Raw genomic sequence first — 11,583 nt, forward strand, 5'->3', positions numbered from 1 at the left:
TCTGAAAGGTCGCGATCTCCTCTCAAGCAGAGGAATGGCCGCTCAAGTGGACAAACAACTTCGACTGTAATTTTGCCTTTTGCTTCGGGGGCGTTGCCCCAGACCCCGACATAGTCAACAAAGTGGCAAACATGAAAGAATTAACTTTTGAACCATCTTTGCAAGGCACAATTCGGGTTGGATTCGCATATAAAAACTTATAGCCTCACTGAAATAAAAGTTGAACAAAATTACAACAGAAAGAAGTTTTGTCAAACAAGATTGCCAAGAATAAAAACCTAACAGTTTGTCTATCCAATATCCATTATACTTGCAGAGCTTGGAAGGCTCAGCTTAATTGATTGGAGTTGAGTGAGTTGATCAAAGTGAGATTGCCTTTGTTGTTCAAGTATAATATGAAGCAAGTTGATTACTCTGTTATGGACTTGGTGTATAACATGGTTTTGAAAACCGGATCAAACCGGCCAGTTCGATTGGTTGAACCGTCAATCAATCAGGATTCCAGTCCGAATATACCCTCTAAACCGTTCGAAGCTAAAAACCGGCCGATTTAGAGAGAACTGGAAAAACTGACAGTTGAACCGGCGAACCGGTCGACCGGAGGATGGTTCGCCGAGTCGATGAAATTGAAAATTTTAAAAAAAATTTTGACTTCTTCTAACTTTTTTTTTTTTTATTCTTTCCTTCTTTCTTTCTTTCTTATTATATTATATTATATATATGTGAATATAAGAAAATTTTAATTGGAAACTCTCTTTCAAAGGTATCCTACTAAAAGCTTGAAATTACTGTGAAAGTCTCTACCTATTTATAAGAAAAAAAAATTTCTTTTAAAAAAACTCAAGAAATCCATGTGGGATTCAATCAAATTTATTGGAGGGAGACTTGAAATTTTGATGTCCCTCCAAAATTTTTGCTCTTCTTTCAATCAAATTATTTGAATTAAAATCATATGGAGGGAATATTGAATATTTGATTTCATCTTCCAAAATTAAAATTAATAATATTTTAAAATATATTATTATATTTTTTAGCAAAAAAAAAAATAATAGGAGAAATATTTAAGACAGTTTAATATTTTTAATTTATAATTTTATTACTTATATTTTTAATAAAATATAATTTAATATATTTATTACATCACGGTTCAATTTTAGTTCAACCTGACGATTGAACCAGTGACCCATCCACCCGATCCCTTTTCCAGTTAGCTCACCGGTCCGGTTTTTAAAACATTGGTGTATAGATTGAAATCTATTAAGGATTGTGCTGGGTTATAGCATCTTGAATGGAAACATGCTAGTGAAGTGCTATTGTATAGCTTTGATATGGGTATACGCTTGGTGCTTAGTTTTTCTTTGTTTGCTAAATTGGGCTGTATATGGTGCACTCATTGTCCAGTCCTAATCATAAGTTTGACCACTCCTATGTGACAAGGTCAATTAAAATTATATGCATTTCTACATATGAATAACAAAATAATCATTAACATATCAATTGTATAGACTCTCTGGGGCAAGTGTTCCATTACTCTGACTTTTGGACCATCCTCTGCCTAAGAAATGGCCTTTTGGTTAAATTGACGAAGGAATTAGTTGATGGTTAGCATAATAATATGTTTAAGCTTGAAGATTAGCTGCAATTAACGGTTGTAGTTTGTCACTTTAGAATATGGGAGTGGGCTTAAGCGGCTCGAACATCTTATTTTGAAGGTCTTTAAAGAATCTCATGTTTAATGATCTTTCGGTTTGCTTTGTACTTGGTTTGCTTAAGAAACACATTGTTTCCATATTGCATGAGCTAGAAGGTGCACTTCGTTTTTCCTTTTCTGTTCATAATTGAAAGATGACTACTATGTTTTCTTTTTTGGTTGATCTTTAAACTAAATGATGGATCTGTCGCAGCTTTTATTGTCTTCTTCATTGGAACAGCAAATACAAAATTAATCGAAGGAAATTTTAGTTGGTCTATAAAAGAAATTATATGATAGAGTAATTTATGATTGAATCCCAACCTCGTTATTTTAGTCTCTGGATGGCAGGGTAATATTTGTTGAAGTGGCAAAACCCAGATCAAAGCTCTGCCAAGATGTGAAGCAAAGGCAAATATGACAATATTGACAATGGAAGTGATTTCATTGGCACTATGGCAGTAGTTCATTTCCCAATTGTTGCTATGTAAACTAGTAATGTCTCTCTCTCTCTCTCCCCCCCTCTCTCTCTCTCTCTCTCTCTCTTGAATTTACTGATTTTCTTAAATATTCTCTGTCAGTATGAACAATTAATTAAGATAATTCTATATGATCATGAGTATAATATTGTTAATGTGTGGTTTTGCATTATAATTTGTCGTGTGATTGAGAAATTACGGTTGTGAAATTGAAGATTTCAATTGAAGATTTTTAGAGAGAGATGAGAGATTCTACAGTTGAATTAATTGAGTTATTGCTTTCAATTTTTGTTCTCTAACTGAATTGTAATTTTATTAGAGTTTTGAATTAATCCAACATATATATAATATATATTTTTTATGGTGAAATTGATTTACAATATTATTATTGCTTGCAGGCTGCCCAACATTTAAGGAAGTGAAGATGCATTTATACTATTGAGAAGCAAATTCAAACTTATTTTGTTGAACCTGTTTTGTTGTCTTAAGGAGTGGGTCATTAGTTAGCATAGTTTTATATAGAAATGGTTACAACTAACTAACTCTAGCAAATTCAAGATTCTAACTTCCACAACTAAGAGCATCTCCAATGGTTCACCAAACTTTTCACCAAATCTGAGTAAAAAAATCACCATTTTCCCAATTTGGTACCAGATGCTCCAACGGTTCACCTTTCACCAAATCTGTCCTGGGACAACCGGTTGGTCGACCGGTGAGCGGAAAATTTTTTTTTTTTTTTTGAATTGTTTGAACCAGAAATGTTGAACTGTTTGAACTCTTTTCGGGACAACCGGTTGGTCGACTGGCTGGTCAACCGGCAAGCCAAAAAAATTTTTTTTTTTTTTGAATTGTTTGAACCAGAAATGTTGAACTGTTTGAACTTTTTCATGGACAACCGGTTGGTCAACCGACTGGTCGACCGGTTCGTCTCCCCCAACGATCATGTACAGTGTTTTGGTGAAATGCGAAGCCTGTCCTCAATTTGATGAATCGTTTGGTGAAATCTTATTTTGATATCGATTTGGTGCAACCGTTGGAGCACCAAACAGTAACTTTTTCATCAAAATTTAAATTTGATATCAAGTTTGGTGAACCGTTGGAGATGGTCTAACACAGTTATAACAAAGATATTTATCACTCAAGTATATATAAAGTTAGAAACAAACAACACCTCAATTGAACTTTCAGTTTGGAAATTAGAAGCAAATTAGCAAAAGCCAAACACTATGGATGAGCTGTGTGAATTGATCAAAATTAGAGTGGCCTTATGGATGAAGTCAATAAGCACTGAGAAATCTCATTTTACAATTCATGGCGTTATTTATAATTTGAGGCAGATTAGAGTTTGCTTAGGTAGAAGGGTGGGGTAGTGGCAGTGCTGATCCTTGGCTGCTGCTACTAGTTTTGATTGGTGGAGGATTAGCTAGTGATGTTACTTGATGGTTTGTAGTTTGTTTGGTATACATCTGATGGAATGCTTGGTGGCTGCCCTTTAAGTTGGATTTGTTTGTTGTTCGCTGTTTGTCAAATTTTATTTTTTTTTATTTTTTTATTTTTTTTTTCTATTCACTGGTCTGTTTGGTAGTTGGTGCCTTACCAACTTGGTGTTGTGTTACCAAAATGCTAGCAACTTGGTGGCTACCCTTGTAAGAACAAAATGCACCCCAATTGGAATTCCTATTAGAATGTTCAAAAATTTACAAAACCTAAGGCTTAATTATAGCTTGTTTGGGCAGAGATTACAAAATAGGCACCTAACCAACTAAAAATCAGCACAAGCACCTCACTAAAGTCTATATAAACTTCTAGAAACAAACCAAACCCCTATTGAACTCTCAGTTATAAAAGTCAAGCTAAATTTGGCAACTTTAGGTAGAAACACTCCAATTGGTATATCATAGTTTTGAGACCAAACATTTTATAACTAACTTAATGTTGTAATTTTTTTTCTATGTTTGACAAATTAGCAATGGATGGAACATAGTTCGGAGAGTATCAGAGGATTACATTTTGAATTTATTTATATATATATATATATATATTGTCATAGGATTTTTGTTATGAATTTGCAAGCTTGGAAGTTTTTTTGAAATTCATTGTGTACATGTTTGAAATTTTAAATTTTAAGGGATTTGTACTTATGTTAGATATTTTAGATTTGATATTTTGCCTAAGTTTAATATGCTACTACTTTTAAATTAAATTTATATTTTGGATGCTTTGACAAGTGTGTTAATTTGTTTTGATTGCATGTATGTGAGAAATGATGCACAGGAAAAGTAAGTTTGGGTTTGGATTTTTTTTTTTTTATAGGTTTATAAATTATGTATTGAATAGGAAATTGTAAAAATATATATATAAATAATGAATTTTTGGTGACAGATTTTTTAGATGTGAATTTATTTTTGGTGACATTTTGCTTCCGCTGCTAAAAGTCTATGTAAATAGGATATGAATTTTTAGCAACTAAAAACTTGATTGATCACTGGAAGATATTTTGGCAACCAAACTTTACATGTCGCTAAAACCTGACATGTCATTTGCTTAAGGCTACTTTTAGCGACTAAATGTTAATTTACGGCGACAAATTATTTGGTTTTTGTCGCCTAAAATATTTGGTCGCCGATTTATTTATAAGGCGACTGTAATTTATTTGGTGACCGAATCATTTAGTGACATGGCTTCGGTGACCCTTTTTTTGGGTCACTAATACTTTTAGCAACGATAATTATACTTTTGGTGACTAAAAAAAAGTCACTAAAAATGCTTTTTCTTGTAGTGATTCATTTCTTGTTTAGCTGTATTTTGGATACATATCAATTTACCCATACAAGTCTTCATACTTTGTATACTTATAACATACCAATTTAAGAGACACGTGTGACGACCCCGCCATGTATAATATTTTATCTTTGGTTAATTAAGAAGATTTTGGATTTTAATTAGACGTTATCCTAATTTAATTTGGGATTTATGAGAATTGTGGAATCTGATTCTGATTCGTATATGATTCTATTAAAGATTTATTTTGGAATTAGAAATTAAAGGTCCAAATAGCTTAAGAAAGTGAAACTAAGAAGTTGAATCAATTTAATTTTAATTACGGACCCATTTGGAAGTTTAATTAAATATTAGATTCAGTTTAGTAAAATTGAGATTCGATTAATTAGGTCCGAATTGGAGTTAATTAAGTTAGTTAAATTATGAGGATTGGGCATTGTAATTATTACAAATTAAATTTATTTATGGGGTGTCCAATTTGAATATGTAATTTATTGACGGAAATTTGAAATCTAATCAAAAATTGAAGGCCTAAATGATTTGGGAAATCAAAATTGATGATGACAATAAGTTTAATTTAATATTTGAAAAAGTTTGATTAAAATCTGATTCAAATTTATAAATTTAAATATAATTAATTGGGCTCTAAAGGAAGTCAAAATAGACTAATTAAATTATGTGGGATTTGTGATTAGGTATGATTAATTAATTATGTGTTAACTAAGATTTATTAAGATTAAGTGTTACTTAATTAAATTTATCCTGAGCATAAATTGCATTATGGAACAAACTAGAATTGTGGGTGTGGGTGGGCTGAGAAATTTAGGTGGGTGTACTGAGAAATATGGTGGTGAATGTATAAGAGTGTTGTGCTGGCAGCTTGGATCAATGTGCACGTGTGTAGTGTGAATGCACCTAGAGAAGTTGTGTGTGTAGGTGTGCATTTGTGTATCCATTTTGTATTCATTTTGTGCTGGAAGAACACACTGAGAGAGAGAAAGCTTTGTGCTGGAAATTGTAAGAGAAGAAAAAGATTTAAAGGAGAAATCAAATCTAATTGCTAAAATTAAAAATTGAGGTATGAAATTCAAGCTTGATTTATGTAGGATCTTCTTTTTATGCTTGAGATTGAGAAGGGTTTGGAATCATGTTCATGAAATTAGAGAGAAATTGGGTTTTGAGCAAGAAATGAGTTACATACATAATCATGGAAAATTATGTTAAGTTTTAGTTTTAATTTTAATTTTGGAAATTGCATGCATAATAAACTCATCAATCAAGAACTCTAGATAAGGAATTAAACCTCAAATCTTGTAGATAAATTTTCTAGAAGTTGTAATTAAGAAGTAAGTAGGTTCAATTCCGTGCAATTAAAAGGAAATTAGCAGGATGATGAAGAAATGAGTTAGGTTCAAATTTATGGAAGTTAAATTGGGAATTAATTATGTTGAATTTGATTTTTGTAGTCTTGCATGAGTTTGAGTTTTATTTCTACATGAATGAACAAATTTTGGAAGTTTTAATACTCTAATTGTACATGCATCATAGGTTTCTTAGAATTGATTTCATGTTTTGATGAAATAAGAACTAAGCCTTGGAAAATTATGAGTCTATGAACAAATGAGTTCAATTTTTAAATTAAAGGAATTTTGATGCAAAAGATTTAAAAATTGATCATATTCTTTTTGATCAATTAAGAGTTTGTGTGTTTTTAAACAAGCCGTGTGTAAACCCAAGTTTTGCGATTATATTTTGAAAGTTTAATTCCTGTTTTAGAATTTATGAGTTTGAAATTGGGTTCGATATGAAAAAAATTTAATTTGGAGAAATCAAGAAATTAATTATGATTTAGAATTTGACAATCGAGAATTGATTTGATTTTAATTTGAATTTCATACTTGCAAATATTTTTCTAAAAGCTTGTAGCTTAATTTTATGTTTTATAAGAAAGGAAGAAAAGTATTAAAATTGTTAAATTCATGGAGATTTGAGCCAAGAGTTAGAAATGACCTTAAATATATATGTTTTGGAGAATGTCATTGCATATTTGAATGTATTATACATGGAGTGGACCTTTGGAAATGTGTTTTGAGCTTCAAACAAAATTCTAGAAATTCCAAAAGTTGACCTGTGCACTCGAGTGAGGAAAGTGTAACTCGAACGGAGAAATCAAGCCTCTAGAAATTTTGTAAATTTTGCAGTCTGCTCGAGCGATTAAAGCTGTGCTCGAACAAAGTGCCTTGTTTCAGAAAATTTTAAAAGCTAGTTCATATTTCGATTTCCATTCTCTTTCACTTCTAAGCACTCTTAGGCATGTACTGAGCATTATAAATGAACTATAGAGTTGGAAAGAGCCTAAGAAAATTAAATGAATTAAAGAATTGAATGAATTGTATTGTGACCCGATTTCTATGTGTATGACGAATTGTGTAAGGTCAAGTACAAGGACGAATCGAGTAGTCGAACACTGTGAGTAATACTTTAGTAAAGATATGTTCATATATGCTATTTTTAAATACTACTCACGTGTAAGTTTTCTGAACTTATGATGAATGGGCCTGGGGCTGTCTGTTATGTGTCACCAAATGGGCCCGAGGCCGTTTGATATAAATGAATTGGGCCTGAGGCCGTTTGAATACAAATGTGATGGGCCAAAGACCGTTTGAATATTATGATGGGTCAAAGGCTGTTTGAATAATATGTGATGGGCCCAAGGCCGTCTAAATATGAATGCAATAAGCCAAGGGTCATTTGAATATAATGATAGGCCAAAGGCGGTTTGAATAATATGTGATGGGCCCCAAAGCCGTTTGAATACGAATGCAATAGGCCAAAGACCGCTTGAATATTATGATGGGCCAAAAGCCGTTTGAATAATATATGACGGGCCCAAGGCTGTCTGAACATGAATGCAAGGGGCCAAAGGCCGTTTGAATATTGTGATGGGCCAAAGGCCGTTTGAATATGAATGTAGTGGGCCAAAGGCCGTTTGAATGAAAAGTGATCATGACCATGATTATGAAATACGCATAGATATGAATATGGAAATAATGGGCCCGAGGCCGTTTGATACATTAAAGTGTTTGAATTGGGCCCGAGGTCGTTTGATGAGTCCGACAAAGTTATGCAATGGGCTTGAGGCCGTCTAATATGTTTGATGCAATGGGCTCGAGGCCGTTTGACATGTACAAGAAAAGCACAGAATGGGCCTAAGGCCGTTTGTATATGAAATGTATGGGTTCGATGTACTTAATATAAATCTCATTCGTATAACCTCTTTACTATGGTATTATTCATTGGGCTTTCGCTCACTCTTTGTATATATGTATGTAGGTGAGCAGCAAGATATATGCCAACCCTAACCGTAACGAACCCAAGAAAGAATGTCAAGTTTGTGAAGTTAACCATGACACACCTCATGAACGAGGCCTTAGTTTTAGAACTATCGTTTTGACCCTTTTGTCTTCTTTTGATGGTCATGTTTGACCTTATCTGTATGTAAGCTATGGTTTTGTATAAATACGGTGTTGCATGGACCTAGACATAGAATGTCTTTTATGTGGGTATGTTTGGTGTGAGTTTTTAATAAAAGAAATGTTTTTTGTTCATTCCATTTATGCACAAGCTCATTGGTCAAATATTATCTTTTTGCTTCCGCTTTTGGCCCCATATAATTATTTAAAATTTGTTTTATGTTTGAAGCCGTAGGTAATCTAATGATTACCAGCCGATTATGATCCTAACCTTTAGGGGCGGGTTTGGGTCATGACAACAAGTATAATTACAATACTAACAGTTAATAAAAATCACATGCGACGTGTAACGCACATGCCCAACCACCAACCACTAGTAGAAATAAAGAAATAAAGAAGTCACAACTTGCTCTATGGAATTGAAGTTTGGGGAATGTATGAATGTTGTGGGAAATCTAGATGAATTGAAATAGTAATTCTCATTCATTAAATAAAAAATATAAAGATTTCCTAATTCCGGTGATCAACCATCAATTTTGAAGCGCTCAAAACTTCAAAGTTCTTCATGAAGATCATCGTCATCATCAAATATTCCATCCTCATAAACTGAGTTGTAGAATATATTTTCATGCCAAATCATCTCATCTAGAGTTAGCTTCCCATCTTCATTGTCATCAGCCTGAATTAAAGCAATGCACAAATGAGAAATTCCATCCATTATCCTATTCACAATGCCAACCAATCCAATTTCTTCTAATAAACGAAGATCACCATGAAATGGAGATGCAAGATGATCGTCAACAGCTAAATCTTTCGCAATAATTGATAAAATATCGTGAAACATATTTCTGTTTAAACAATTGGAAGGAGGGAAAAGGGAAGTCACATTGTGCAGCAATGAGACTTAAACTCGGGCATCACGCTTGGTAAGGAAACACGTTGAATAAATTCAAAGATAACGACTTACCTCTTGAATAAGATAAATGGCATAATATTTAGCATATGAAAGCTCTCCGGGGCTCAAGTAATGGAATATGGGTTTTAGCTCTTCCACTCTTAGTAATCTGCCAACACATTTTTAAGCCATGGAAATTAGCAGAGGAAACAAATACATATAATCATGAGCTAAGTTAAATCTTCTCAACTCTTACAATGCCTCTCATCAATAAATTTTCACTTTTTTTCTCTTTTTTTTTTTTTTTTAATGGAAAAATAGTTCAGAGATCAAAGAACATATACTTGTCCTCATTCACATCAAGCTCGACAAACACATCTTCAGGGTAGGGTACATTTGCTCCTCCATTTTCGAATTCAACATAGTTCTTGTAGATGTCATAAATCCCATTTTTGAACTCCAAGAAACTAAGTTTCTCATCATGATCATAGTCAATTGGCCTGATCATTCAAAAAAAAAAAAAAAAAAAAATTGATATTAAGCATGTAAAAGAAAACATCAAATGAGGAAAGTGGAGCACATTGGTATTCGGATGCCTAGTTTAAGTATTGCAAAGATTTAAAAAATAAAAATAAAATACAAAACAGTGTGTGAGGGGGACAGAGCTTCTATTTCCAGGTACAATCCTCCGCCCTTTTTTTTTTTTTTCAAGGAATCTATCAATCGGAGGAGCACAACAAAGTTCCTTTTAACATTCTGGATCCTTAATTTTTTTTTTTTTTGTTACACTAGCAGCGGCAGATCTATTAGTAAACAGGAGCCGCTATCGCTCATCCATAAATTTACAGACTTACTTTAATTTTTCTGTCAACAACCATTTATGAATCTGTTCATTATTGCTATCCTCCGGGTGCAAGAAACTGCAAAAAAATAAAAAAATAAAAAATAAATAAAATGTTGTTGGTTTCGATTAAACTTTGCAGCTCATTGGAAAACTATACATTTCAACATGGATATTAAAAAGCACAGAGAAGGAAAAAAATTACTCTCTGAATTCATAGAAGTTGAGAATTCCATTGAGGTCAATGTCGGCATTTTTAAATTGTTCCTTCCACCATCCAGCTTCACCGTGCCCCATTTCGTTTCTCGCTGTTGAAGACACTCCTATTGTCATAACCCTGTAGGTAAAACATCTTATTGCTCCATTTGGTTGTCAAGAAAATAAAGAAAAAATGAAGGAAATATGGAATCATACAACAACCTTTCTGGCTTTCCATCTCCGATCCCCTCCCCTCCCCTCCCCTCCCCTTCTCCAAACTAGTTGTAGGTTCCAAATTTTCCTTCTTCTTTCCACCATTTTCCAGGCAACCAAATGATGTTATATGAAACAAAAACATGAGAAAAATAATTTTACCTAGATCTTGGATCGAAAACTGAGGGATGTATTCTTGAAATGAAATGGCTTCATCTCCATCCTTGTCATGCAAAGCCAAGTCTTTTTGTGTCCTGTAATTCATGCGATCAGTCGCTTGTTGCATAATCCAAGCTTCGAGCTCGTTGCATTCCACAAATCCATCTTTTGGTGCATTGTCAAGGAATGGAAACAAATATATCAACCTCAAGGTTATGTTTAGTCTCTCCTTATCGCTCCAGTATTTATCCATGTCCTTTGTACTAAGCTCGTGATTAGCCAGCGAGCTGGTTTCCCAGTGATCTAAACCTTTTTCTTCGATCAATTTCTCCGTTTTAACAATTAGAGGGTCGAAGGGTGGGGGTAAAATTTTGAAACCTAAACGACGACTTAGGCCTCTTGGTCCATAATCTTTATGATTTGTTTTGATTTTCTGAAAGCAAATTATAAGGAGGATGAAAGCGGTGGTGGTGGTGGCTAGAACCACCGCTTTTGACATTTTTATTTTAATTTTCCGATGATGTTTCTTTTCCCTTGGTCTTGAATGAATGACAAAAGACCGTTAGTGACAGGTAAAAGAGAGGCGAAAAAAGCAATTGCTTGGTGGCTAAATTGGTTTTAGCTCAATTGCACTTGATTGATGCATACAATGCACATTTTGTATATATATAGAATTCATCGTATTCAAACAAATTAAGAGTGTATACGGTATGATTTGGTTTGGTTATGAGGTGAATCAAGATCAAAACCAATTGTGACGGTTTCAAGAATTTAAATACATATATTATATATATGTTTTTGCTCTTTTGTCTCATTTCTTTATCTCATCTTTTTCTTCATTGTTTTTATTAATA

At 33.3% G+C, this 11,583-nt stretch overlaps 1 protein-coding gene across 1 annotated transcript; it reads right to left on the reverse strand.

The window, feature by feature from the left end:
* Positions 1 to 8,893: 8,893 nt before the first annotated feature.
* LOC114287172 (Calcium-binding EF hand family protein) lies at positions 8,894 to 11,346 on the reverse strand. The gene is made up of 6 exons (XM_028230450.2): positions 10,733 to 11,346; positions 10,365 to 10,467; positions 10,173 to 10,238; positions 9,663 to 9,818; positions 9,391 to 9,487; positions 8,894 to 9,102 (listed from the first exon to the last, which is right to left on the reverse strand). The coding sequence occupies exons 1-6, from the start codon at positions 11,226 to 11,228 to the stop codon at positions 8,977 to 8,979; spliced, it is 1,044 nt and encodes a 347-aa protein (XP_028086251.2). The 5' UTR covers positions 11,229 to 11,346; the 3' UTR covers positions 8,894 to 8,976.
* Positions 11,347 to 11,583: the final 237 nt, after the last annotated feature.

The sequence above is a fragment of the Camellia sinensis genome, chromosome 1 (genome assembly GCF_055761805.1).
Source record: "Camellia sinensis isolate YWXY chromosome 1, ASM5576180v1, whole genome shotgun sequence".
In the NCBI taxonomy this organism is placed as follows: Eukaryota; Viridiplantae; Streptophyta; class Magnoliopsida; order Ericales; family Theaceae; genus Camellia; species Camellia sinensis.

What these genes read in the sequence shown, in the direction of transcription:
- LOC114287172 (XM_028230450.2), bottom strand. Translation starts at nt 11,228, where the DNA reads ATGTCAAAAGCGGTGGTTCTAGCCACCACCACCACCGCTTTCATCCTC. An exon ending in GTTTTCGATCCAAGATCTAG is followed by an intron (nt 10,468 to 10,732) that starts GTAAAATTATTT and finishes TGTCTTCAACAG; the next exon opens with CGAGAAACGAAATGGGGCAC. An exon ending in CTTGATGTGAATGAGGACAA is followed by an intron (nt 9,488 to 9,662) that starts GTATATGTTCTT and finishes ATGTGTTGGCAG; the next exon opens with ATTACTAAGAGTGGAAGAGC.